General features: G+C 52.9%; 11 protein-coding genes across 11 annotated transcripts; 6 read left to right on the top strand and 5 right to left on the bottom strand.

Moving 5' to 3' along the window:
* Positions 1-1347: 1347 nt before the first annotated feature.
* On the bottom strand, positions 1348-5091 carry CDC25 (cell division cycle- protein; the record flags this gene model as incomplete). The annotated part of the gene is made up of 4 exons (XM_049250553.1): positions 1348-1670; positions 1725-1941; positions 2016-4939; positions 5025-5091. The coding sequence occupies 4 exons, from the start codon at positions 5089-5091 to the stop codon at positions 1348-1350; spliced, it is 3531 nt and encodes a 1176-aa protein (XP_049110137.1).
* Positions 5092-6494: 1403 nt separating this feature from the next.
* On the top strand, positions 6495-9154 carry LOZ57_001466 (uncharacterized protein; the record flags this gene model as incomplete). Its single annotated transcript, XM_049250554.1, has 4 exons — positions 6495-6618; positions 6672-7897; positions 7958-8955; positions 9013-9154. 4 exons carry the CDS (start codon positions 6495-6497, stop codon positions 9152-9154), a joined length of 2490 nt encoding a protein of 829 aa, XP_049110138.1.
* Positions 9155-10618: 1464 nt separating this feature from the next.
* LOZ57_001467 (uncharacterized protein) lies at positions 10619-11457 on the bottom strand (the record flags this gene model as incomplete). The annotated part of the gene is made up of 3 exons (XM_049250555.1): positions 10619-11019; positions 11103-11202; positions 11278-11457. 3 exons carry the CDS (start codon positions 11455-11457, stop codon positions 10619-10621), a joined length of 681 nt encoding a protein of 226 aa, XP_049110139.1.
* Positions 11458-11880: 423 nt separating this feature from the next.
* Positions 11881-13350, top strand: LOZ57_001468 (uncharacterized protein; the record flags this gene model as incomplete). Its single annotated transcript, XM_049250556.1, has 1 exon — positions 11881-13350. The coding sequence occupies one exon, from the start codon at positions 11881-11883 to the stop codon at positions 13348-13350; it is 1470 nt and encodes a 489-aa protein (XP_049110140.1).
* Positions 13351-13517: 167 nt separating this feature from the next.
* On the bottom strand, positions 13518-13999 carry LOZ57_001469 (uncharacterized protein; the record flags this gene model as incomplete). The annotated part of the gene is made up of 2 exons (XM_049250557.1): positions 13518-13774; positions 13846-13999. The coding sequence occupies 2 exons, from the start codon at positions 13997-13999 to the stop codon at positions 13518-13520; spliced, it is 411 nt and encodes a 136-aa protein (XP_049110141.1).
* Positions 14000-14914: 915 nt separating this feature from the next.
* Positions 14915-16143, top strand: LOZ57_001470 (uncharacterized protein; the record flags this gene model as incomplete). The annotated part of the gene is made up of 5 exons (XM_049250558.1): positions 14915-15118; positions 15177-15213; positions 15273-15340; positions 15416-15777; positions 15825-16143. The coding sequence occupies 5 exons, from the start codon at positions 14915-14917 to the stop codon at positions 16141-16143; spliced, it is 990 nt and encodes a 329-aa protein (XP_049110142.1).
* Positions 16144-16460: 317 nt separating this feature from the next.
* Positions 16461-17530, bottom strand: RRI1 (COP9 signalosome catalytic subunit rri1; the record flags this gene model as incomplete). Its single annotated transcript, XM_049250559.1, has 2 exons — positions 16461-17440; positions 17506-17530. 2 exons carry the CDS (start codon positions 17528-17530, stop codon positions 16461-16463), a joined length of 1005 nt encoding a protein of 334 aa, XP_049110143.1.
* A 561-nt stretch (positions 17531-18091) lies between these two features.
* On the top strand, positions 18092-20568 carry ASE1 (Microtubule bundling protein; the record flags this gene model as incomplete). Its single annotated transcript, XM_049250560.1, has 4 exons — positions 18092-18208; positions 18266-18318; positions 18370-18584; positions 18641-20568. 4 exons carry the CDS (start codon positions 18092-18094, stop codon positions 20566-20568), a joined length of 2313 nt encoding a protein of 770 aa, XP_049110144.1.
* A 555-nt stretch (positions 20569-21123) lies between these two features.
* MSE1 (Glutamate--tRNA ligase mitochondrial) lies at positions 21124-22842 on the bottom strand (the record flags this gene model as incomplete). Its single annotated transcript, XM_049250561.1, has 5 exons — positions 21124-21706; positions 21760-21926; positions 21975-22229; positions 22281-22703; positions 22765-22842. The coding sequence occupies 5 exons, from the start codon at positions 22840-22842 to the stop codon at positions 21124-21126; spliced, it is 1506 nt and encodes a 501-aa protein (XP_049110145.1).
* Positions 22843-23770: 928 nt separating this feature from the next.
* Positions 23771-25164, top strand: XDJ1 (DnaJ-like protein xdj1; the record flags this gene model as incomplete). Its single annotated transcript, XM_049250562.1, has 4 exons — positions 23771-23800; positions 23863-24301; positions 24370-24550; positions 24609-25164. The coding sequence occupies 4 exons, from the start codon at positions 23771-23773 to the stop codon at positions 25162-25164; spliced, it is 1206 nt and encodes a 401-aa protein (XP_049110146.1).
* A 1550-nt stretch (positions 25165-26714) lies between these two features.
* On the top strand, positions 26715-27210 carry LOZ57_001475 (uncharacterized protein; the record flags this gene model as incomplete). Its single annotated transcript, XM_049250563.1, has 3 exons — positions 26715-26860; positions 26965-27139; positions 27202-27210. 3 exons carry the CDS (start codon positions 26715-26717, stop codon positions 27208-27210), a joined length of 330 nt encoding a protein of 109 aa, XP_049110147.1.
* Positions 27211-27232: the final 22 nt, after the last annotated feature.

A 27232-nucleotide genomic window follows, 5' to 3' on the forward strand; every position in this document is an offset into this window, starting at 1 on the left:
GATGGCGGCGGTGATGAAGCCATGGGGGGTATAAGAAGAGTAAAGAGCGGCTGACAGGCAGCCAGCTAACTAACTAACTAGTTAGTTAAATAGCGAGAGCTTAGCATCGCCGGCCCGCTTGGCTCGCGGATCGCCAGGCGCGGTCGATCTGGCGGCGGGCGAGGACGAGGACGAGGACGAGGCGAACAGTCCATGAACGCCGATACGGCCGGATGGGCGACTCTGTTCATGCGCAGGGCCAGAGTGTAGTGTAGTAGCTGGTGGCACGAGGATAAAAACAAGAAGAGCAATAAATCATAATACGCATCAGGAATGAATCGGCAATATTATTGTTATTATCGTGGTGGTTGGGTTCGACAAGCGGCTGCAACGCTGCGGCGGCGCGCAGGCGAGCACATCCCTGGCGCGGGTGGGGTCGCAGCGCGCGCAGAGTAGCATCGGCAGCGGCCTGGCTGGAGACGGTGAGCGAGTGGTCTGGAGGCGCTGGGCAGCGCGGGGTGGAGGGGTAGTTAACTAGTTAGATGGAGTGAGGGAGATGTTGAGGTCGAGGATGAGGTCTGGATGGAGGTGAGGCAGGCTTCGTACGGCGAAACTAACTAACCATCATCAGCCACGCAGGAGACACAACCACGAGCGACTTACTAGCACGATCAGCTCGCTCGAAGAATAATGCCTAATAATTCACCGGTGGCGGGCTGGCTGGGCGGCGCCGACCGGCATCCCTGGCTCTGGCTCTGCCTCTGCGCGCTTTCACGCGGCCGGCTCTCGCTCGTGCTGGGATGGCCGTTCGCCCACGGCGTACAGACGGGCCGGTGCGACCAGACCAGACAAGAGTGACAGACAACTCTCGCAAAGTCGTCGATGATGATGATAGGATATCAGCAGCTAATATGTCAATAGTATATGTACACCACCCACAGATCCAGCGCACACAACACTCCCCTCCTCGTCCTCCCCTCTCCTCCAGCCAACCCGAGCACCGCATCGGCGGGCGTGCGCCGTTGGTGGCGCGCGCGAACAGACGCCTCCGTCGTCGTTCGTCGTTCGTCGTGGTCGAGATCGAACCAGCACACGCGGCCGGGCGCCGCCGGACGGCATGGCGGGCCACGAGGGGCGTGGGCGTGGGCGGCGGCAGGCAGGCAGGCAGGCAGGCGGGCGGGGCTACAGGAAGCCCGACTCGGACAGCAGTCTGGCCGACTTTTAATTAGCGGGACGTATACGGGAGACCAGGGCTTACAGGGCACACGGCTACGGGGGGAAAGAGAGAAGGAAGGGAAGCAAAAGGGGGACAGAGGAGAGAGAGAGAACGTGACGTGAAGTGAAGTGAAGTGAAGATATATCAACTCATCAATGCCCCGACAGCGCCAGCGCAAACAGCGACGGGTCATACAGGCGGCCATACCTCGCGATCTTCTCGTCCTCGCGCTCGCGCGGCTCGACCTCCAGGCTGCGCTCGTACATCTCGTGCACGTCCCCCGCCACCTGCATGTTGCTCAGCACGTAGTCCTGCAGGTCCGCCACCGGCTGCAGCGGGTACGCCGTGTTCTGGTACTGCTGGATGTCGCGGATCACCTTGGCCGTCTTCGCCCGCTTGTGGAAGTTGATCAGGTTCGACGGCGTCAGCGACGGGATCCCGTCTTCGATGAACGTCAGGTCCGTCAGGTGCACGCCTGGCCCGCGGTTAGCATCCTCCCAGGCTATCATACATATCATGGACGACTCACCGAAAAATGGAATGCACGGCGGCGTCGCCAGGTACAGCGTCTCGCGGTACTCGCCGAAGTTTTTCGTGCTCGCCATCAGCTTGCGCATCGTCTCCAGCGTCGCCGACGTCTTCTGGTTCACCTGCGCCCAGGTCCGGCTCAGCCGGTGGATCGGCGCCGTGCCCAGCGCCGAGATGATCGAGGTCAGCGTCGAGTAGTTGTTCATCGCCCGGCATTTCTACAGCTCGTCAGAACCACATCCACACACAAAGGACAGAAACAAAAAAAAAAAAAAAAGGTCAAAAGCCGTACGTCCGCAATCATCACATAATGCTTAATCACAATCGCGCGTTTCTTCACGTCCGACTGCGTCAGGATCATCTCGGCCACCCAGTTCGTCAGCTGGTTCGAATGCAGAATCAGCGCCTTCACGTTGACCGCCGGGTCGGGCTCGTCGGGGCCGAGCTTCTTCTGCCACGTCTTGTTCAGGCACTCGGTCGGCTTGATTTTGGCGTACAGCCGCGACTCGATGATGGTCAGCTGGCGCGCGAACTCGGTCGGGTCGATGTCCAGGAACTTGACCTTCTTCATGTGCTTGGGCAGGATCGGCGCCGGCGTCTGCGCGGTGAGCGTCGGCACCAGGCGTTTCGCCGACGTGTCGAGCCCGCGCATGCGCTGCTCCAGCAAGCTGAGGAGCTGCGACGTGCCGGGCGTCTTGGTGTTGGCGATGATGTCCTTGACGAAGGCGTGGATGCGGCCCAGCAGCCGCATGCTGGGGTCGTCGTTGGGTTCCATCCAGTACGTCTCGAGCCAGCTCTTGAGAATACTGACGACGCGGATGCGAATGGGGTTCTGTTTCTGCTCCGTCCAGAGCTGGAGCTCCGACGCGTTCAAGCCCGCGGGCGGCTGCAGTGTGAACCGGTGCACTAGCATCTCGAACAGCTCCGGCGCGGAGGAAAAGGATCTATAGGTGAGTAGGAAGGTGTCCTTGAAGGAAGGGTCTAGTTTATCATGGCGGGTGAGTTGCTCAACGAGCCCAGCAAGTGTGCCACACTTGACTTGCGGCACCTCGGATTTCATATCGTAGAAGACTTCTCCCTCATAATCAAGTCTCAAGAACCAGAGGGTCTCTTCGACATCGCGGTGGGGGGCGGGCAGTGGTGGCTCGCGGGGAACCGGCTGTCCAAAGAACCGCTGTGCTTTATCAAGCGTGCGCTGCGGCTTCTCCATCAAGTCTTCACCAGTAATTGGGTACGACGACGGAATACCAATCGACTCTGGCGGAAGCTTCCTCACTTGAGAGTCCGAACGCAGGCGCATCTTCTTCATATCTTCGGTGGGGGCGTCCAGCGGCGACTGTTCCAAAAGCAGCGTGAGTGAAAATCCAATCTGGGACATAAATTGCTCCAACTGCTTGGTGACAATCTTGACGTCGTTCAGGCGGGTGTCCAAAGCGTCCGCGCGAAGCTCTGCCCACTCGTCGGCCAGCGGCGCGGACGTGGCCTGGCAGGCCAGCACCAGATCGGCGATGCCGTCGTAGGCGCGCTGCTTCTGCAGGCTGAAATCAGCCAATTGAGGATTTTGAAAGCTGGTGCCAAGGTGAGAAAGGTCGATTGATTCAATATGCGACATCCACGGGCGGAAACCTTCGACGATGTGAAGGCCGGCGACGCAGATGGCGTCTGAAATCGCCGTGTGGGCGTGGGCAGTGAGGACCTTCTCATTCAGATTCAGCTGCTTGTCCAGCAGGCGACAGCTTGCGACGACGGACTTGCGGAGCTCGTCAATCCGCTCCAGCAGCGCGGAGTCGAGCTTGATCAGCGGCGCGGCGCGCTGTTCGCGGGCGGAGTCGTGGTCGAGGAAGGCGGTGGGATCCTTGTCGCAGAGATTGTTGTTCCGCCAATGGCCGCCGGACGCGCTCCCACTGACAAAGCCAGGCACCAGCCGGCGGATATCCTCCCCCTTCTGTTGCCTGGCGACGTTGACATAGCCATACACGCCGGCCAGGACTCCTTCCGCTTCGTGGAGGCACTTGTTGGCGGAGTCCGGGCCGGGCCAGTCCGCGGCGGCGATATGGGACGACAGAACGAGCTTGGAGAACTTGGACATCATGTCTCGGAAATGCGGGTACAGGGCCTTGTTGGTGGATATCACGGACGGGTTGCCGGAGTGGTTGTCGGTGGTATCTGACCCGGCGGCCAAGAGCATGCGTAGGTGGTCGGAGATGTCTTCCGCGCGGTTGACGAACTGGGCGCGGTCGCCGGCGATCATGGCCTGGCGGTATGCGTCGATGGCCTGGCGCATATTGTCGACCAAGGAGGCCCAGGTGGGAGGGGCGTAGGTCGGGTCGTCGAGGAAATAGCGAGGAATGGAGGAGGACATGGAGGTCGAGACGGCGGCGGTGAGCGCGGTGGGCGTAGCCGGCGGCGGGAGGGCATTCGCGGCGGGCAGGGAGGATTGTTGCGGCGGGTAGGTGGGCGTGCGGAAGTGCGGCGGGGGGTGGTCGCGCATCTTCAGCACGGGCGAGCGACCGAGCGAGTCCAGCGAGGTGGCAGGGGACACGCCGTCGGACAGGGCGGAGCGGCGGCGGCGGGCGAGGGTGCCGTTGGAGGTGAAGAAGAGGGACTCGCCCTCGGCCTCGGAGGCGGAGCCGTCGTAGTCGCCCTCGAAGGCGGTCATGTCGGGGGGCGCGCGGGTGTGGTCGGGCACGTAGATGTTGGCGCGGTTGCGCGGGCCGGCCTCGTTGGGCGAGGTGGGAGTCTCGAGCGGCAGCTCCATGGTGCTGTAGCCGGTGAGGGTGTTGTAGTAGAAGAGACGGCCGTCGGCGGTGGCCTGGGGGATCCAGAAGGCGGCCTCCTCGCGCGAGGCCCGGGCGGCGGGGGTGGCATCGACGGGGCGGAGGGCGAGGCTGTCGTCGTGGTCCTGAGGGTGGTGGTGGTGGTCATCGTCGAGGGCATCGTCGTAGTCGTCGTCGGTGGCAGAGCCGGCGCTGAGGTCGTCGTCGGCGGGGCGGGCGGCGAAGGCGGCGTCGGGGCCGGCGACGACGGCGCAGTAGTTGCTGGGGAACCAGCCGCGCACGTCGGCGATGACGCCGTCCCACCAGCCGGTCTCGAGCTGGTTGAGCACCTGGATGATGTCGCCCTGGCGGAAGCTGAGGCTGGTGCGGTCGTCGGAGGTGTAGTCGTAGAGGGCCTTGACGTAGAGGCCGGGCGGGGCTTCGATGGGCGAGTGGTAGCCTGGGAAGGGGGTTAGAAAGAAGAGAAGAAAAGGGAAGGAAGAGAGAGAGAGAAGAAAAGGGAAAAGAATAAAAAAGAGAGATACCGTCTTCAGCAGCGGCCGTGGTGGTGGTGGTGGTGGTGGTGGTGGTGGTGGTGGCCGTCGGCTCCATGGCGATGGATAGGGGGCGCGCACAGGCGACCACGGGCGACGGCACGGCCGGGCAGGGCAGGGCGGACAAGCCGCAGCATGGATTGGGGAGAGAAAGAAGAGAAGAGAAGAGCAGAGACGAGAAGAAGAGAAGAGAAGAGAGGCAGAGTAGAGAGAGCAGAGAGCAGAGCCGTGGAAGACGAGACGAGGGGAGAGTCACTGGCTAGCGGTCTGTCGGTTGGTTGGGCGTGAAAACGACAACGGCGTAGTCTGGAACGGCCCAGCGGCGGCGCCATAGAAGTACCTACGCTACCGTCTTCTCTATTGCCCAAGCCGCCAATGCGATCCTTCGTCTCGCGCGCGGCAGGCAGGCAGACTGCACGGCCCCGGTGTTTCAGGGCGCGCGTGAAACCGGTTGGCCAGATCATAAAAAAGAAGATTAATTTCCAGTCGCGCGCGCGGGCCGAGCCAGCGGCAGCCACAGGACCCCTCCCTGGCCGGGAAATGAGGCCGCGAGAAAAAAGAGAGCAGTCGCAGGGGACGGCGGGCAGGTCTGCAGCTCACCGCCGCGATGTGACGGGCCGCACAGTCGATGATGGCCGGGCGGGCGCCACGGCGACACGTCGAGCGCGGCGTATGGTAACGGTACGCAGGCGCCCCGCAAACGGGCGAGAGATACCGTACGGTACGGTATGGCGGCGCGCCCCAGCCACCCGGGCGCGCCGCCCGCCGCCACCCTACACGACCTCGTACGGAGTAGAGGTGTGGTGGGAGTACGGAGGACTAGTACTCCGTACCAGTACTCCGTACTCGGTCTCTCACACCTCTACTCCCTCGCCCGTGCCCGCAGCCCCCCGTGCGTGCCCCCCCCCCCCCCCCCCCCCCCCCCCCCGCGCCCCTCGCCATCCTGCCACAACCGCCACGCTTACTTCAGCGCCGCCTCGCCCAACTTTTTGTGTTTTTCTGCCCGCCCGCCTCTCTCTCCCACTCTCCCTCTCTGCTTCCTCTCTCCCACTCTCCCTCTTCATCCTCTCCCTCCTCCACGACGCCCGCCATTCAACATCTCTCCCGTCGTGCATCGCCACTTCACTCTCTCTCTCTCTCGCTGTCTCTGTTCAACCCCGGCGAATGCTCTGCTGAGCCCTCACTCCCTCTCTCCCTCTCTCCCTCTCCTCACCTCTCCGCCTCGCTACACCACACACACACACACACACACACACCCCCCCCTCGCTACACCACACACACCCCCAAAGTGGCCGGTCCCCTATTCTCGCTCCCACGCTCCTTTCGATCCCCCCGCCCAGGAATGCACTCGTCTGCCGCCCGCTCCCCGCCATCCATCTCTTTCCCGCTCGAGAGCCTGCTCTGGTCGATACACTCCTGTCGCCCCTGTGCCTCGCCGTCGTGCTGCTGTAGCTGATCCCCATGGCGCCCTCCACCGCTGCCGCCGCCAAAAAGCCCGCCGCCGCCCCCGAGCGCAAGTATAAGTGCCAGTTCTGCAACCGCGCCTTCAGCCGCTCCGAGCACCGCAGCCGCCATGAGCGCTCTCGTAAGATCCTCTCCATCCTCTGCCCAAGACTCGAATCTAACTAACTCTTCCAGACACCAAGGAGCGCCCCTTCAAGTGCCTGAAGTGCCGCAGCACCTTCGTCCGCCGCGACCTGCTGTTGCGCCACGACCGCACCGTGCACGCGAAGGATGGCGGCATCCCCTTGGTCGCCGAGGGCCGCCGACGTGGCCCAAAGGCTGCCAGCAACAACAACACTGCCAACAACGCGGCCTCTGCCACCACCACCACCACCTCCACCGCCGCCTCCAAACCCTCCATCACCATCGACCCCGCCGCCCTCGAGCACATCGATGCCGCCAGCGACGGCATGGTGGATCTGGAAACCGCCGCGCTGCTCATGACCGACTTCCAGCACAAGGCCGCCGCCTCCGCCTCCCAGAACCACCACCCCCGCGAGCCCGCCGAGCCCACCTACGCCGCCGCCGCCGCCGCCGCCGCTGCCGACCCCGCCGTCATTCTCGAGCCGTCCTCCGTCGGCTACCTGCCCGGCAACGCCACCCTGCCCCAGATGCCCTGGGACACCTTCATGTCGCCGTCCGACGTCAAGCCGCACTCCATCCTCCCGGATTCCAAGCTGCCCTTCGCCCCCGCCCATCCCCACCCGGCCCAGCTCACCTCGTCCATCGAGCGCAGCAACTCCGTCTCCGAACCCCTGGCCCCCGCCCTGCATTCGCTCGTGCACTCCCTGCCCGTCTCCGGCAATTCCACCCCCAATGCCCTCTCGCCCTACCCGTCCATGACCGGCCCCGTCTCGCCCGTCAATTATCGTCGCTCGCCCGGCCCCAGCCAGATGCTCACCCAACCCAAGCCGCCGCAGATCGCCAGCGACGCCGAGCGAGACCTGATTGCCGACCGCATCAACGCCACCGATGCCGCTGGCGCCCTGCCCGACACCTTCCAGCTCCCCACCACCGCCGCAATGAACCGCTACCTGTCGACCTATTTCAATATGTACCATCACCATTTGCCGTTCTTGCACCAGGGCTCCTTCTCGCCCAAGGACATCTCGTCTCCTCTGCTGCTGGCCGTTTTGTCCATCGGCGCCTTGTACACCTTTGAAAAGGAGCCCGCCTTCAGCCTGCATATTGGCTCGAAGGTGCTCGTCAATCAGTTCTTGCAGCACAAGGAGAACTTCGACTCCAGGAAGTGTCCCTTGTGGGCCATGCAAAGCACTCTACTGAATATGATCTTCGAGAGCTGGAGTGGTGACCCCAAGGGTCTTGAGTGGACCTGCTCGATAAAGAGTTTGCTTGCCAATGTAAGTTTTTTTTTTTTTTTTTTTTTTTTTTCTTTTTTTTTTCCTACTAATTGTTTATAGATGGTCGCTGGCAATCGCTATCAACTGAAGCTCCGCATGGATGCCCGAGGAGCCGCTCTGCCCAACCATGAGGACTGGATCGAGGATGAAGCCTGCCGTCGTACCTACTACGCCGTGTACGTCTTCTTTGGCATGCTGACTCTCACATTCAACCACACCCCGACAATGAGCTTCGACGAGTTCGATGCCCTGGAGCTGCCCTCATCCGAGTCCCTGTGGAACCTCGAGGTGACCGACAGCTATACCTGGCGCCGAAGTCTCTCGACATACCACCCGGTGTCCTCCCGCGAAGCCCACGACGGCCTCTTCCGCGGAGAGGCCGTGAGATATAGCGCCTTCGCCACACGCATCCTCATCAACGCCCTCTTCCTCGAGGTGTGGTACCACAAGCGAAGTATCGAAGCCCTCCAGGACGTCGTCATGGGCTACAAGCTGCGACTCGCCCTCGACACCTGGGAGAACTCGCTCGATCTGTGCGAGCCCGAAACCATTGTTGCTCCCGTCAGCACCCCGCAGAAAGGCCATCCGCTGATCTTCAACTCGATGGCCGTCTACCGCAACACTCGCGCGCGCCTCGAAGTCGACCTCAAGTCCATCCAGGAAGCCCTGCGCTACCACTCCTCGTACGAGGTCGCCGCCGCCATGACCGTCGCGCGCGACAAGGTCAAGCGGTCGCAGGAAATGAACAAGGTCATCCAGCAGTGCTTTGAATGCATTGAAATAGCTGCCATGCAAGGCCTGAACTGGGTGGCCACCGCCTCGGCCACCAACTGGAGCGTCGAGCACCCCCTGTGCGGCATGGACCTGATGGTCACCCTGAGCCTGTGGCTGTATCGCCTGGAACACGACGAGGAGCCCGCCAGCGACGGCGAGCTGGTCCTGTACAACAAGATTCGAAGCCTCTTCAATAGCGATTCCGGAGCGAACTACGGATCCAAACTCTGCTCCACCGTCGCTCGCGTGTGGGGGAATATCCTGGACGGTGTCGTTGTCTGGGGGTGAGTAAACATCATCATCAAACCCTTGATTAAGATTTGCCGCTAACCACTGAGTAGAATCACCAAACTTATGGGCGAAGCCTTCAAACTCCACTCGCAGGCTTTGGTTGGATATGAGGATGCCACGATGACCACCTCGGATCACCCTCTGGAGCCCATGCCCACCAAAGGCCTTGCAAGCGTAGGGACTGCCTACTGATTCAATACGCGCTTGAAAACTTTCCTCTCTTCTTTTTTTTTTTTTTTTTCTCTTTTTTTTTATCCATACAGGTGGCCTTCAGGACTGGCGTTATTCGGATCCGGAAACTTTTTCTTTTTGAGCGTCGAATCTCTCTTCCAAGCATGTTCACAGCAATAATTACCTGGCATTTTCCCCCCCTCCCCCTCCAATACCTCTTTTTTTTTTATCTTTATTTTTTTACGCTTTTTTGAAATGCGCTACTCTCGTTAATGTCGCCACTCAATTCCAGATTGTGTTCGGCCTCCCGGAACTGTGAAACGGGGTGGGGTGTCTGGACAGACGGCACGGACAAGGCGGCAGGGCGTACTGACTATTCTGTCGCGGTGCTTTCTTTATCTTTGAAAAGCCCCTCGTCCCCTTATTTGCCGTATTTTGATTTTTTTGTGGCTTTTGTGCTTTGTGCTTTTTTTTCTTTGCTTTTTTTTTTTTTTGACTGCGCCCTCCTTTTTTCCAGAAAACTTGCTGATTATTTCTATTTTTTTGTTTCGTTCTGTCCTTTAGAGAGAGCACACAGGAGTCTGGTCTGGTTGCATAATTTTGCGTTACAGGGTTGTGAGCAAGGGCAACACCTCTACACCAGCTGGTCCTGAGTGTTTCCTCCATTCCCGGTTACTTTTTTTTCTACCTCTTCTTTTTTTCCATATTTTTTTTTTCTCTCTATTGCTCTTTAGTAAGTTGCTAATTTGAAAGCTCTTGTTTCGTCTCCCTTTTGAGAAATCCGTTTGCTCGTGTATCTGATTTAATCTTCTTAATAATCCCTCAGGGATTCACTTACCACTTTTCTTTTCGCTTCTTTTTTTCCAGATCTTTCACTGACCGACTTTTACCTTTTTTTTTTATCTAGAAGTTTTTGTTTTTTTCTCTCTGATATCTCGCCATATATCCCCTTCCAGTTCTATTAATCAGACCTATAATCTCTGCCGATGTCGGGTTCTTGGTTACTGTGCTTGATTTTCGCTGCCCCCCCTTGTTGTGTTTTGCCTTGCTTTTCTGTTGATCCCCCCCCCTCTCCGCTTTTTAACTTCTCTTAATTTGAACACACTCGATCGAGCCTTTTGCTATTCCAATGGTTTTGCTCTGCAGTGTACAATACTTAAGCCAGGTACTTTAGCATTTATCTAGCATGTTATGGGGTTTTTAAAAACTACTGTGAATTTATTGTGTAGGATTTGTCCTCCGTAAAGGTGTAACTTCACAAACTTGCACCACCACTATTGAGATCAAACATGAGACGGTTGTATGGATTGGCGAGCTGTCCTATTCAAAGATCTATTTCCACATATAAAGTATAAAGTAGTGATCCATAAACCTGACCAGCTGACTGGAGCGTAAATTGTCACATCATTGCGATAACTATTGGCCCGACATTTACAAAAACAACCCCAGACCCCATGCATATACATACGCACACACGATGTCCATTCATTTCCCCCGCGCCAAAAACAACCGATCGCCTATATCCCCCAAACCGGGGACAATCATCCCTTTATCATCCACCTCATCATCCACGCCACCCACCAACACATCCACCCCCTCGGGCCACTCGTTCGCCGCTTTCAGCAACCCCGCCTTGCTCCCCAGCACGCCCAGCAGAACCACCCGGCCCACACCCCACTCTCTCAGGGTCTGGATGGCCGCAACGGCCGTGCCGCCCGTGGCCACGACGGGGTCGAGAAGGATGGCGAGGTCGGCGGCAACAGCAGGGGTGGTGGTGGTGTTGCCGGGGAGGTTGTTGTAGTATTCGACCGGCTGCAGTGTGATGTCTTCGCGGAAGAGACCGAGGTGGTGCACGGCGACGGGCTGCGGGAGGAGGTCTTGGACCGCTGTGGAGGGAGGGGTAGTTAGTTAGGTTGGGGTAGGGATTTGGGGGAGTGGTTAGAGGGTGGATGTATGTATGTATGCGGACCTTGCAGCATTCCTAGACCGGAGCGGAGAATGGGGACCAGGACGATGTTGCTGGGCTGGATGGTCTCGACGGTGTATTCGAAGCCTAGAGGGCTTGTTTCCTGGGGCATCCGGTGTTAGTTCCCTACTTTGATATGCGGTATCGCTTGAAAGAGTGACGATGGAGCTCTGCTTACGGTGCCGGCCTGGGCGGTTGTGAGACTAGTTGAGAGCGCTTCGCAGCCCAGTATCGTCGCAATGTCCTTGACAAGCGCGTTTGTTTCCCGCGAGCAGGTCTTGTTGGAGCGCAGCTGCGAGAGTTTGGCTTTCAGGCACGGGTGGCGGGAGACGCGGACGTTGCTGGGCAGAGATGCCATGCTTTTCGTCGGGGAGACGGAGGACTTGTTTGTTGTGTATCTGATGTAAGGAGGGACAGAGTATATACTCCGGAGATAGTTAGAAAACAGGCTGATCGCGCAGGTCGTGATGATCGCGTGGGGAGAGGTGAGAGAATGTGGGAATTGGTTGCGGAGTGTAGCTCTCCTGCCCGATTGGGATGTGATGATGGTATTGCGGGGCTGGCAGGAGCTTTATCTTATCAGATTAGATTTGAATCTTACGGTACCGGACTGTGTATCAGCCATACGAGACTTACAGTACTTCCACATCGTGACAGCTCTTGAACGGAACGCGCCGCAGAGCTAGCTAGCTAGCACCACGTCTACCATACCTGAGATGGTCCTCACGGAGGTCCTGTAAATGGACTGCGAGGCGGAGAATCTGCTCGTGGCCGAGACCGTATGGAGCCAGAACTCTCGGAGCCTGGGCCGTCCAACCAGCAACCGCCGCGAAGCAGCCGTGACCATCGCAACCTGCGCGCACCTACAAGGGAGGAAGAGAACGCCATCCCGCTCCCCGAGCTGGTTCTGCCTCAGATCGAAGGAGCGCGGCTAGCAGAAGAGGCGGGAAGGGGACTGAGGGATGAAGAACAGTGGAGGAGAGAACAGGAGCAGGGCGCTGGTCTCTCGGAGGTTGCGGCACCAGTTCCTGTGGAAAGAACACCGTCGAGGATCGGACCGTGGGATAGCCTAGAGAGCGCCGTGTCCAGGGTTTCTGCTCGCTCGCCTGCGCCCGCTGGTGGTGAGTCGGCTGAGTACCCGACGTCGGAGTTCGCGACGAAGCTGTATATTATTTCCTACCTGGTTTTCTTTTCGATATTCGGTGCTCTGGCTAGGATTGGCCTTGAGGCACTGACGTTTTACGCCGGGGCGCCGGTGACGACGGGCGTACTGTGGGCCAATGTTGGCGGGTGTTTGCTTATGGGCTTTTTCGTCGAGGACATTCCAGAAAAACAAAACGTTCAAGGCGCCGCTGTATCGTCGCAGGTGGGACCTGAAGAAGCGAGTCCGGAAGAGGATCGAAAAATGCACAAGGCGATTAAGAAGACCATCCCGCTCTACGTTGGGCTAACGACGGGGTTTTGTGGCTCCTTTACGTCTTTCTCGTCCTTCATGGCCGACACCTTTCTTGCCTTGTCGAACGATCTCCCAAATCCGAATACAAGCTCCATTCTACCGCGAAACGGAGGATATAGCTTCATGGCCGTGGTTGCTATCATCTTATATACAGTATCACTGAGCCTGTCCTCATTGGCCTTTGGCGCGCATCTTGCTCTTGTCCTGGACCGATTTACACCCACCTTGCCATTTCTTGTCACACGGAGAATGCTTGACCGAGCCATGGTCCTCCTTGGGTTTGGATGTTGGCTGGGCGCTATTTTCTTAGCTCTATGGCCCCCTGACCGCCACCGAGGAATCCATGAGCATTGGCGCGGGCGAGCCGTCTTTGCGACTGTATTTGCGCCCCTTGGTTGCCTGCTGCGGTACTACGTTTCGTTGTTTCTCAATGCACGAATACCGTCGTTCCCGCTGGGTACATTTGCCGTCAATATATTTGGCACCATGGTCCTCGGAATGTGTTATGACCTGAAACATGCCATACGGCTGCTGGCAATACCAACCCCAGACTCGCCATTTGGCGTTGGCCGTCTTACTAGCTGTCAAGTGCTGAATGGCGTTGTTGATGGCTTCTGTGGCTGTACCACAACTGTGAGTACTTGGGTTGTGGAGCTGTACACTCTAGAACTCCGACACGCATATCGTTATGGTATACTCACCATTGCGCTGGCATTGTCCTTATTGGTAGTCATCATGGGCTCTATGAGATGGACTGTAGGGTTTGGAATCCCAGTTTGCTTGAATTACAGGTAAAAGCAGCTCATTATCAAGAATTTCATGTGCAATGTGTCGTACGTATATGTCCTTGTATATGAAACTAAATATTTCAACCCACTCAGCTTTTGCTTTACCATCATCATTACGCCTTCTGCAGTCTCCTATGCCTGTGATGCTTGAACACAACATGTTCGCGGTATAACTTAAACAACCAGGTCGTCGTCCAGGTCTGCAAATTTCAGGCCATCTGCAGCAGTTCCATTTCGAGCCAGTCGTCTTGCTCGTTCATCCAAAGCTCCGCTTGAGCATAGATTGCCCTGACTGAGGCACTGTATATTCCCCACACCGGTGCCATTTACTGGGCGAATATTCTGCTTCGCAGCCGCCACGCGAGCGCGCGCGCGAACAGCCATAACCTCGAGCCTGGCGGCTTCTTTGCTAGCATTCCGTCTTTGAGCAGCTAGATATGAAGACCAGGCAATCAGAATCATGGGCCAAAGTGTCAGACAAGACTATTTATTCATCACAGACCTTGCCAGCACAACCAGTATACCACCATTGTTAATATTGTGAAGCCAATAAAACCAAACATGATTCCTAGCTCTCGCACAAGGGATACGGGCGTATAGGGAGGGTAGTGAGCATCGCCGGGTCGGATTTTGTTATGCCGACTGTAGTCCGCCATTCTCGACGCGTTTGTATTTGACACACAACCGACTGCCGCATATGACCCCCGCTTGCATGCAGTATTTTCCAGCTAGATATTTATTGAAAGACAGAGAAAGCAGCTTTTCATTAGTTAACTAGCCCTTTGACTGTAGAAGGCTGGTTAGAAAGAAATGGAGTGAAGAGTGAAGTAGGTAGCTTCTGGGGGGGGGGGTCTTTCTACAGCCATGGTCTGTGCAGAGCAGCCTGAAGTCTGCTGTTTGCCATCCTATGAACGGCCAGTTCTCGCACAATGGCATTGCGGGCAGACAAAGAAACATAGTCATGGCGGTCACTTTGGGTTTGACTAGACGCCTAAAAGCGTCAAAAGCGACGAAAGCGAGGCCCGGCTCGGCATTCTGTTGATCCGGCTATTTATCATCAACACGATCTTCTGTTATTGGAGTAGCTTTTGAGTCCACAGATAGATTGACTTGCCTACTGGCTAACTTTAGTCTTGAGTTACATACCCATACATCGTGCTCAAGCGATAATGATAGCTTCTCGACATAAGAGAATGAACCATTCTGCACCTTCAACCTGAGTACCACAAATCTATTACAATAAAATTGTAAATTAATGAGTTCAGAAATTTTTGGGCTCCATGGTGAAGTATGGATGCTTCGATGCTTCTCTATCCTGTGTCCATATAGCATAGGAATGTTTTGATACCTCAAGCAGAGATGTCTTTTGTGTTAAACGCTCTGGTGCCAAATAACACAGAGCCATTCGATTGTTTCGATGGCCTTCCATTAGTTTTTGCACACCACCCAAGCTCCAGAGATGCATTTTCTCAGAATGCTGTTTCTCCTTGGTTGTTTGCTTTTTCAATTTGCTTCAAGTTGATTTTACATCCGATAGGGGTTTGCCTGTCAAGCTGTGACCCAATTCAAATATGGTATCCCCTAACAATATCTCTAATAAGGTTACCCATCTTGTACAACGCTTCCATGGCCTCGAAGCCAGAGGATACACCTCTGTTATTGTTGAAATTGTCATGATATGTCTTGCCTTTATTCTTGTGCTTAACAGATTCTGTGTTCGCTTCCACATAGGGCAGAAACCAGGTTTGGATGACTACGTGATCCTTGCTTCCTTAGTGAGGCCCGGACGGTACTTTATTTTAATCTGTCTGAATTCCTAACCGAAGTATTTAGGCTTTCTGTACTGCAATGAATGCTGTTAATATTGCGGGTGCGTTACAGCTGGCAATTGATACTTCCTTTCTGGCAGATTTCCTGATAGCAATATAGCAATTCATTATGGCTACGGCAAATATACCTGGGAAGTCTCCAAAGATGATATGTGCATCGCATTAAAGGTTTGAATCCCAGGAGTTCATCTGTGGCATATGTCAAACCGAATTGACATTTCAAAGCTGTTCTATTGCCTCCAGATCCTCTACAAATGCACTATAAATCTAACCAAGATTTCAATTGTGCTGCTCTACCGCCGGATTTTTGAAACCACCAAATTTCGATTCCCATACATCTGTGATTGCATCATTGGTGTGGTTGCCGCATATGCCCTCGTTAGCATTATTGTGACTCTGTTCGAGTGTGCGCCCATGGCAAGAGTTTGGGATAGATCAATTCCTGGAGCTTGCATTAATTTCACCGCATTCTGGTATATGAATGCTGCTTGGAATATTTCAACGGACTTGCTTATCTTCCTCTTACCGATGCCTCTAATTCACACCCTTAGCCTTCCTACCAGGTCTAAAATCGGCTTGACAGCGGTTTTTGCTATGGGACTCTTGTGAGTACTCCCCGTCTTTTTAGATTCTTAGATTTCTAACAAATCAGTGTATGTGCAACATCTATTTTACGGATGAAGTCTCTTGATGTTTCTTCGAAATCTCCAGACCCAAGTCACGGCACACTCATTTCTACGATGTGGACTACTATCGAGGCCAATACCGGCATAATTTGCGCGTGTCTTCCAATGCTCCGAATTCCACTTGCTCAAATTTTAGAATATTTGTCGAGTTGGTATCGTCAGCTACTATCCGTCAAGGTTAAAGAGAGTAGTACCACAATGAGAGTGCACAATTCACCAAAAGATAACACCAAAAGGGACAAGCCTTTCACTGGGTGGATTAAGGGCAACCGTACCAATAAGTGATGAGAAATTGAAAAGATATGCGACGGCTTTTAGGAGTAGTTGTTCAAAGCTAAGTGGGAGTGTCCGATTAGAAGAAAGGGTATTCATTGGAAGGCAGTAATGATTAACAGATTAGGACCAGTGGGGTGATTGTTCATTTTGTGTAAAAGGAGTATTCATCGCTGAAAAATCGATGAGAACCTGCTCCTTACGTGGGTAGTTACTTTTGACAATAATATGAAATTGTGAATGATGGGCTCGTCACTTTGCTGTGTACTAGAGCAAATGTGCCCATTTAAGCCGATAAGCCTTCTGATGATGAAGGAAAGAAGGGCACATTAAAATCTCCCCGCTGCCTGGTGTCCGACACCATGGAACAATTCTCTTTTGATCTCCGCTGCCATAAGACCTGTTATTTCTTCCCCTACGATTCTATTCCCTTCCTTTATCACTTTCTCTAGTGGAGGGTCCTTGGTAATTAAAACATCCTCCCGTTGATTGCCACTCTCGATAGATTTGGTAGCCTTCTTTATTTTTTCGCCGAGATCTGCCATCTGTTTAGTCGTAAAATCACGGTTTGAAAATAGTGGACTTTGGCTGAGCGTTGCAGCCCAATATTTGTTCCACAATAGGGAGAGTATATTGGTGTCAAGGGTAGATTTGAAATGTGAAATTTCAAGGGAGTAATATTGCGACGCGTGCGTGCCAAAATCTTCCACTTTATTGAGTGGGATACTTTGGTACTCTTCGTCGTCATGATCGGCGTTCGATGGCTTGTACCCATTAGGGTATGTCCTAAAAGCTCCAATCTCAACCTTTCCCGCCGAGATTGTGCGATCTGGATCAATTACTACAGCAACGAAAGGATCACTATAGGTCTGTTGGGTATCCTGGGTAGACACATCAATGCCAGAAAGCCAGCATCCATACCCTGGATGGCTGTGGTACCACCCGATCGCATTTTCCATCCGTCCCGAGTCCCGACACGACTGCAGGTAGGAAACCATATATTCGTTAGCCTCATCCTGAGCGTTGACTCTCGTTTCGGTTCCTTCGACAGGAAGACGAAATGCGTCAGTAACAACAAACGTGTTAGCCAACACGTAGCCTTGCATAAGACCCATAACTTCAAGGCTTCCACCAGACCGAGCGTGCATGACCATCTTTAGGAGGGCGACGGCGGAGATACGGATATTTGTGAAGTAGTGGGGATCCTTTGACCAAGGTTTGGCAGACATAATGGACTGGGAGGCCGCGGCGTCATAGCAATACAGGCCATTGCGATAGACATCGACAAGCTTGATGGCGTTTTCAGTCTCTGGGCAGAAGTGGGTTCAGGTCAGTCAATCGCCGCGGAGGAATCGGAGGGGGGATGTCGCGTACCCCACGACTTTTGTGCCGACTCCATACTGATATAGATACTCCGCCAGACCGTCCAAATGGTTGTGCCGAGAGCAAAAATATCCTCTGCCGCCCGCGATGTAGTGGTCTCGCAAAGATTCTCGTTTAGAGCTCTCAAGCTGTCGAGAAAGCGGTGGTCGAGTGGATGACATAATGGCGCCCGTTCCAGGCTAGAGTGGGGTGTTAGTCAGCGGTTGCCGGGCCGACCACCCGCGGCGTCAACAAGCCTCTTTCGGCTATAATAACGTAGGGCTGATCGCGCTCCATCTTCTCCCTCCAGCCTTTCATCCACGGCCTGTGGAACGAGTCTCCTTTGTATCTGCGCTTGTGCTGCAGCCACCGAAACATGCGAGCTTGCCTTTTCTTAGGTGGACCTGGATTAGTGAAATTGTCTTGTTCTCGCTTCGCTGTCCTCAGTGTTGGGCAGACCGCTTGAAACATTCACGCCTCACTCTTGTTTTGTCGCCCTCGCAACCCGACCTGCATGGTTACTTGAGGTACTGTTACCTGGGGGCCTGAACTGCTGTCATTCGCTGCACACAATCTGCGAGATCCGCCTGCGCATACTATGGCCGTCGACACGAGCTATTTGACCACCCAGGTCAACAACATCGTCCACCAGCTCCATGGCCTCTTCGACGAGATTGGCGTGCCAAATCATGAGCGCGACTCCAGGGAATCAGAGGTAAAAAAGATTTCTGAATGAATATACGGGGTACCGCTAATTGTATTTGTCGTGCAGCTCTTCGCAGCTTTGTCTGATACCCTAAACGAACATCTCAAACGAGTCAATAGGTGAGATATGATCCATATAATACAGAACACTCCTATCTGACCGCCAACCAGTGAGAAGGAGGATATGATTGATGAAGCAAAGCATCTCATTACAACGATTAAACAAATGGAAGCATCTCTTGATGACAGCGCATATGGTTCGCGGCGCGCTTCTGATGACCCAGACCTTTGCATTACACTCCCACTCAACCATTGCCTCGCGTTTCTCAAGGAAAAACATGCTGCTGTTAGCAAACTTCACCGTGAACGTTTTGAGCAAGTGAAAAGTGCGTCAGATACTCCCCCTCTGTCTCCCTAGTTATTCGCGACTAACAAGTACCAGAACTTGTGGAAGCTCTAGAGTCATATTCATCCCATCTAGAGTCAAGTTTCGTTAAAATACCTCTCCCACCAACTGCTCCAGGAACTTCTATCCCTCCGTCTTTCGACTTATCTGCCGTGTATGTGAATGCTCTAGACAACGAGTTTGCCCGCGTGTACGAGGAGTACAATCGCCGGCTGGTTACAGTTAGCACTGTTTGCGAGGAAATAATTAAATTGTGGGCGGAGCTTGGTACACCCCAAGCACAAACTGACTCAACAATTGTGCAACATTATAAAAATTCCCCTGAGCAACTTGGTTTGCATGAGTCAGACCTCGTCTCATTGCGGATGAAACGAGAAAAACTTCTCGACGAAAAGAAAGGAAGGGAGCGAAAAATAAAGGAGCTGAGGGGGACAGTAGAATCCTTGTGGGAGCGATTGGGCGTTGAAGAATGTGACCAGAAAGCCTTCCTCGCAGCCAATCGTGGATGTGGACTCCGCACCATCAACGAATTTGAGCAGGAGCTTTCGCGCCTTACTGAGCTCAAACGACAGAATTTGCATTTGTTCGTTGAAGATGCACGCTGTCGGTTACAGGAGCTGTGGGATAGTCTTTACTACTCAGAGGAGGAAATGCTAGACTTCACCCCTGCATTCTCAGATGTTTACAGTGATGCTTTGCTTTCTGCGCACGAAGGCGAGATCGCTCGTCTTGAAGCTCTGAAGGAACAGCGCACTCCAGTTCTACAGCTAATTGATAAGCATCGTTCACTTGTTGGAGACCGCGATGCACTTGCAGCTTCCAGCCAAGATGCTTCAAGGCTTATGGCTCGGGGTACCGGCAGTCAACGACGGGACCCAACGAGACTGCTGAGAGAAGAAAAAATGAGAAAGAGAATAGCAAAGGAACTACCGAAGGTAGAAGCTGAACTTCGAAGGTTATTGGAGGACTGGGAAGACGAGTATGGCAGGCCATTCCTCGTTCACGGCGAAAGATACCTAGATGAATTATCTCCTCCCCCGCAGAAAATACCTCCTCGGGCTAAAACTCCCTGTGGAGCTCCGACGAGACCAGCCTCACGAGCTGCCACCACTATTCGCGGAGGTGGCACCATTCGTGGACAGCCCGCGCAGCCCTCTGCATCTAAAACACCGGGCAGTACGGGAACATTGAAACGCAGCGCAACCACCAACAGCAGCACCGGCAATCGCCCGAGATCTCCATCCAAGATTCCTGGCCGTGTTCCCCTTAGTACTATGCCATATGGTAGCAATTCTCCAGATTGCCGGCAAGACACAGATAAATATTCATCCAGCACCCTTCGTGGGAAAATGGGCCCACCTCGTGCACCCCCACCGAAGATGAGAGAGCTCTTTTCGGCACCAAGGAGTGAAACTCCCCAGCCTGCTGCTTATCCCGGGCTAGGCCGTAGCCGAAGTGTTATGTCTTCTGTGCCCAGCAGCAAGGTAAGGCCGGTAAGTCCGGAGGATAGTTACGACGATCGCCAACGCTCTTTCATGAGCTCTTCATTATCACACTATAGACCAATATCTGAGCAGTCATTCCAGTCGTCGTTCACAAGCCACGAGGACATCAGCAATTATCAATTCCAGACGAAAGCTGCAGCGAATCAACAGTATCATATGTCGGATCCAGCGCAACGGCAAATATCAAACTCTACAATCAATACGGTGACTTCTGGGTCAGAGAACTGGGAAACATATGACGATGTTTCCGAACCCGAAATTGATGCATCTGAAGCCTTTTATGCAAAAGTGAGAGCCGTTCAAGGTAAAAAAGTAGGTGGTGAAGCCCATCTGACGTACCTCGGGAAACCACAAGGTATTAGAGGGGTGGGCTCTGATGATGATTTGGCCCAAGACAGTTTCCATGTGAAACGAGTTGGTGGGAGCGATGGTTGGACGGATGACTTGGAAACATATTGATGAAGTCCAATTTTTTTGTGTCCCCAGATAAACACTGTTTGTCTATTCCTCGGCACAGAACGACGTAAGTGGCATACATATTAACGTTTTTGCGGCATGGCGTTTTTAATCGGATTATTTAAGCTTATTTCCTGTCTCGTGGGAAGTCACTTGGCGTTTGCTGGTTTGAATGAGAAAAGAGCTTCTTGCTTCTTGATCTGTCTAATACTTTATATTCCCTGTGGTATTTCTTTTCTTTGTCCGGTAGAGTGAGGCCGGCCTTTTGATTATTTCTTGATTGTATTGTATCATTTTGATCGTGACGGTACTCCCTTATTTTCTGCATGTAAATAGCTGCAAGTATTCGAAAAAGGCATTGGATTTTCGTTGAAAACTATCATCAATAACACCGGGCCCCCTCCTGCACTATACTCCGTACCTATCTACGATACGACTAGAGGTGTAGCAGGTCAGCCTTTTTGATTGTAAAATGACCCGAATTTCTAGGTAGTTAATGTACAGTATGGAGTAATGATTCATTCAATATTGATATAGTTAATTGGGTTGTTCTCATCCTCAGATACCAGCCAATGAGCCCATCCATGCATTACCGCCTTTTCCACCTTCATCTCGAGCTCGGTTTTGTTCACCTTTCGAGGCGAGTGTCAGTGGTTTTGTTTCTTCTAACGCTTCATTTAACCGTCTTAGAGTCTCGTCACGACCAAGAATTTCCATCATAGAGGGTATACTGAGCCCCGGAGCCCCACTTGACAACGCCCATCGTAAGTAGTGATATAGTTCTTTTCGAAATAGATTCTGGGTTGCCTTTCGAGTTTCTTCGGTCTCCTGTTTGAACGCTCCAGAAGGATCAGTGTATATATATGCAGAAATGTTTGCACGATGCGTAACTACGTTCCAGTGTGTTTCAGGCACCATCGAAAGCGCAGCAGCAGCAGTATGGAGTGCTTGAAGGGGTATCTGTGGGCCTGAACGGTCTGAACTACTGCTTGCCGGATGATATGCGGGCCGATCAAGGGACCGAATGAAAAAGGCTTTATTGTTACTGAGAAATTCTGTCGGATTTGTATATCCTCTCGCACCTTCACGGAGAATGGCGGCAACATATTCCTGTAAGGTACGAGACTGCAATATCGGAGAGCTAGATTGTAGATATTAGAAAGTAGTGTAGGATTACACAGTAGAAAGGCTTACTATTCATCCGAACCGAATTGTTTTTTGGCAGCGCTTGACAATTGTTCAGCCAATTGATCAAATTTGGATCCTCCCGTAGCTGCGTAACGTTGAACATGGGCCTTTTGTAGAAACCACATTTTCTCAGCAGCCACAATAGTATTGCCTTTCGTAAGTTTCAAATCAAACTGTAATACGGTGAGTATCAGACAATCACATGCACGTATCCTACGTACCACTTTTTCCAGCTCCTCAAGAGTGAAGACATCCGACTTTTGCGAGTGTGACCAGCCCAAGAGTGCTGCAAAGTTTACCAATGTATCGGCCAGAACCCCCTTTTCTTTAAAGTATGCGATATCTATGTCGCCATTGCGTTTGCTCAACTTCTGACCACTTTTCTCAACAAGAAGAGGGACATGGCCAAACCTGGGCGGCTCCCACTGAAAAGCCTTATAAAGAGCTACATGCATTGGCGTAGAAGACATCCATTCCTACAAACACATGAGTACTACGAAGGTGAATAGGGAGAATCAAGCACTTACTGTGCCCCGAATTACGTGTGTAATCTTCATCAAATGGTCGTCAACAACATTCGCGAGATGGTATGTAGGATGACCATCTGACTTCATTAAAATCGGGTCGACATAAGTATTTGCCAAATCGCCCTTTTTGTCACCATTGGCACTACGATTCTGGCCGGTTTTTCCATAGACAATATCATCGAACATGGGGTATGGTTCTAGGACACGGAATCTAACAACATGAGGCTCGCCACTCGCAGCTCGCTCCTCAGATTCATCCATTGGTATGTCAATACAAGCCCCGTCGTATCCGGGAGGAAGGCCCAGCTTGTTTCGATGCCTGGCAAGGGTGTCAAGCCGTTCGGCGGAGCAAAAGCAACGATATGCATGGCCTTTGGAAATCAACTCTTGGGACTTTGCTCGGTACCACGAGGTCCTTTCAGACTAGAGTGTTGCAAATGAATTTCAGCTACGAATTAAGCTAGAGAGGATCTTGTAAGCCTACCTGCCTATATGAGCCGTATGGCCCGCCAATCTGGGGCCCTAGAAACTGTAAGCTGGACTGGTTTGACCGAAGCGTCATATTGAGGGCTACCTTCGTCCCAATGTAAGCCTGCCCATTGCAAGTCTTCATATAGGCGTTGTTCCGCACCGGGGACGGTTCTTTTCTTCGTCAATTAGCATGTTGCAGCTGTTTCGCGGCAAAAAATAGCACAGCACCCACTTGATCTGTATCTTCGATTCGTAAGAGGAACCGACCTCCCGTTCGCTTTGCTAAAAGATAGTTGAACAGCGCTGTTCTCAGGGATCCGAGATGGAGGTGTCCGGTCGGCGACGGAGCGAAACGAGTGCGCGCAGGAATATCAGGAAGAGTGGCTTTGCTTTTCTTTGCCCTGCGAGCGGCGGTTGTCGAGAAGCTGGCCCGGCATGACCGGCACACCCAGGGTGACTGGCGAAGAGCGCGGCACCCAGACGCGCGCATTATCTGGTGTTGCCGCAGAGAAAAACGCGCTTCGTCTGATATCGCCGGATTGCCAGTGTTTCACCATCCGCTTTGTCTCGGCCAGGAGCAGTGTTTATGCTGCGAGGCAGGATGGAAAGCTGGGGCTAATAAAACACTGGAAGGGTGGTGAAGCTCACGACATGGGCACCCAAGAAATTTTTGCGGTTTTCACTTTTTTTTCGCGGGACCTTTGACGTCGCGGAGTCGCAGTCACGCCTCGACCGTCAGCTCTCCAGCACTACGAGAATTCGTTCCTACGCCTGACTTGCCTGATCAATTATCTACGGAATTCTTGCTAAGAGTAAGTCCTCTTGCCTGCCGCCCTCTCTACCGTGACAACGCAGCGTGGCAGCTTGGGATCAAGTTTCGTTGGTTAATTTATAGAAATAGTGGCGGCAGAGACCCAAGGAGTTGATCTTTATGGTATCTTTCCTACCCACGCCTCCCGTGCCGGCTAGACTGACTGTGACTGAAGCGATCCTGAGTATTGAGAGAACGGCTACCAAAGATGACATTCGCAGGGCGTATAGAAAGGCACGTTCAGATCGCAACTAAACACCCCTTGGATTTTCGACAGCTAATGGTCTTACGAGGCATTAGGCCGCTCTCGCCAGCCATCCCGACAAAGTACAAGAGTCTGAGCGCGAAGAAGCTGAAATAAGATTCAAGGCTGTGAGCCAGGCATATGACATCCTGTACGATGACGAGAAACGGCAACTATACGACACTCATGGTATGACTGCGTTTGACGGATCTGGTAGACCCGGCATGGCGCCTCCCGACTTGGACGATATTATAAACTCTATGTTTGGCATGGGAGTAGGAGGGGGGATGCCTGGCTACAACGGACCTGGAGGTCATTCAAAGCCTAAAAAAGGCTCAAATGAAGAACATGCGTATGGCGTGAGCCTTGAGGACCTCTACAAGGGCCGGACAGTGAAGTTTGCCAGCACCAAAAACGTGATATGCAGTCTTTGCAAGGGCAAGGGAGGCAAGGAGAAGGCAACGCCAAAAACCTGCTTGACTTGTGGAGGCTTAGGTTAGCCTTGATGATCCGTGATTCCGCGAATTTTCACTGCATATATCCAAGCTAACACATTTGCATAGGTCGCAAGGAAGCAGTTGTGCAGATTGCCCCAGGACTTATGACTCAGTCAATGACAGAGTGTAATGTATGCGACGGCCTAGGCCATTTCTTCCAAGCAAAGGACAAGTGTAAAAAATGTAAAGGCAGCAGGGTCACGGAAGAGCGAAAGCTATTGGAGATTTATATCCCACGTGGAGCGAAGTACGTCCATCTTTTGGTTACCTATATTTGGAATATCATAGACTAACAATTCGCTCAGACATGGTGATAGGATAGTCCTAGAAGGTGAGGGTGATCAAATTCCGGGCGTCGAACCGGGTGACATTGTATTTCAGCTGGAGGAAGCAGAGCATGAAGTTTTCAAGCGGGCCGGTGGAGATCTTCAAGCTAATTTGCGGATTACACTCTCGGAGGCGCTCTGCGGGTTTTCGAGGGTAGTATTGAAACACCTTGATGGCCGGGGCCTGGAATTAAAACACCCAAAGACACCTGGCGATGTTCTACGACCAGGGCAGGTTCTCAAAGTCTCCGGTGAGGGCATGCCTTTCAAACGGAGTGAGGCGTGGGGTGATCTTTACTTGACTGTTCATGTTATATTTCCCAAAGATGGGTGGGCCTTAAACCAGGCCATGCTCGATACAATGAGGGGAATTCTACCAGCGCCAGAGCCACGGATTGAAGCCGACACTGTCGACGAGGTTGAATTTGATCCGAAAGCTAATATTGAGGACTTTGGTGCCAAAGATGCCCAGGGTGGATCAGCTTGGGAAGATGACGAGGAGGAAGATGGCGGAACGCAGTGTGCAGCGCAGTAAAATAAGGCCTGGAAATATGTTTTTTGAAACTGCATGCTGGAAATAACATGGCCATGCTCTACATTTCCCTTCAGCTCCTCAAGAAATAAGCATTTCCTCCAGTACTAGCATGCATGGGCGTTAGGAATTTCTTTGACTTTGAGACCTTGGGTTTTGCTTATGATATTAGGAGTACTTCTAGCTGAGTTTAAAAAGAATTAGAGACATTTAAAAAACCACACAGCATTGAATATCAGCTACCACGGCATGTTCATGGAAAATGATATGGGGGGAAGGTCAAATGGGTTTTGATCGAGGACTACTATATTCTGTACTCAGCTGTAGGTGGATCAAACTGCGGGTGCATTTTAGCCTACTCCGTACATGGAGGAGAAAATGGTAATCCTGACAGGGATGAGATGCGAGTGGAGGGCCATACAGGGTTGGGTATTGATATTAAGAACCAGCCTGCTGGAGCTGTCTATGACATGGATGTCGTTGTTTAAACACCACTCAAACAGTTAGAACGAATATGTGTTGGGTTGGTTACGAGATATGCAACTACACCAGAAGGCCCTTGAGTGGCGGCAGGGGCTCTGCAGATCTGCATGCTGTGAGCGGAATTCTTCAGGAGTAAAGTTTTCTTTTCCGAGCAGCGAGGTATGACGGATTCCAGTAGATTCAGGAGCTACAACAAGTTTGGTAAATGCTGGTCACGACCCGGTCGCTATTCGCTTACTACTGTCAATATCTGTCGCGTTCTCAACGGAGTGAAGAGGGTTGTCAGGGCCATTGCGGGGGTGGAGAAAATTAGCCGAGGCTCCGACCCTGTATCAGTTGAAGTAAATCCGGCTCGCTGCAGGTGTTGTTCCACAGCCCAGGCCGCTTGGAAATGATACCGAACGATTATGATGCTGGCTCCATACCCGAGCTTGTACCCCGCAGCAGTTTGAAAAAAAAACTTAGCCCTGCCTTGCAAGTTGTAGTAGATGGCCGGAAAAGAAGAATTGGCTCTTCTGGGAGCCGGAACTGCATTATTGATAAGGGCAGCCACGCAGTGATACAGCGTCCTGCTGGGCGACAGAGAGTGAAGTAGCAAATGTGCGAAGTACGGAGTAAGCTGAGTTGAAACAAGCAATTCGGAAGGTTTTTTAGTTGCAGATCCTGGCCTGTGAGGCTGAAGTCGACAGGGAGGCATTATTCGACAAGAGAACCAGCCCCAGGAAATCTGACAAGTCTGGTCGGTTTGTTTTCCCCGCAAAGTACGAGCTGAACGTCGTTTCGAAGGAAGTCATTTGCACAACTTATCCAGGCGGTATTCTAATCCATGTAATATGGAGGCCTCATTCATAATGTCACCTTGTATCCACTATGTGGCCAGCGACAGTTTCAATCCCAATTGAATGCGGTAGAGTTGTGGGTAGCAAACAAACCATAGTCGAGGAGGGTTCAGGAATTTCTGGAATATAAATAAGGGCACTGGTATCCCAAAAGTCGACATTGTTCCTCAAGTATCAAACAAAACATCAAACGATACCTTCCTGCCAGATTCTTCTAGCTTAAACGTCAACATGCGTTTCTCAATTGCTTTTGTTGTCCTCAGCGGCCTTGCCTCCATGGCTGTCGCTTCCGCCCTCCCCGGACCCGACAACGCGGGTACTCTTGACAACTGCGGTTATCCCAACGGTAACTGCTATGAAAACGATTGCCATGGAGAGTTGAGCCCTAACAAAATCACTTGCACCTCGGTATGACTCTGAAAAGGCTCCCAATGCGTGAGATGTAACACACACATTTGTCTTATACAAGTGTATTTTGTAGGGAAGATACCTTGGATGCCCTTGCGGATACAACTGCGGCAGAAAAACTGGAAGATGCAATGAGAACGGTTGCAACGGAAGAGATGGACGATGCACCAACAACTATCTCGGCTGCTCTTGCACCTAGGCGTATCCTAAGACCTGTTGACGGCGAGGTTCCCGGGGCAGGTATCAAGGTAGGAATATTTTGTCCACCTTTCAATGATTTCAAGTTTTCTGTAATCTGATATGCGACTAGCTATGGTGATCTTTCGTTTGAAACTTGCTAG

The sequence above is a fragment of the Ophidiomyces ophidiicola genome (assembly GCF_022830035.1).
Source record: "Ophidiomyces ophidiicola strain CBS 122913 chromosome Unknown scaffold_4, whole genome shotgun sequence".
NCBI classification, from domain to species: Eukaryota; Fungi; Ascomycota; class Eurotiomycetes; order Onygenales; family Onygenaceae; genus Ophidiomyces; species Ophidiomyces ophidiicola.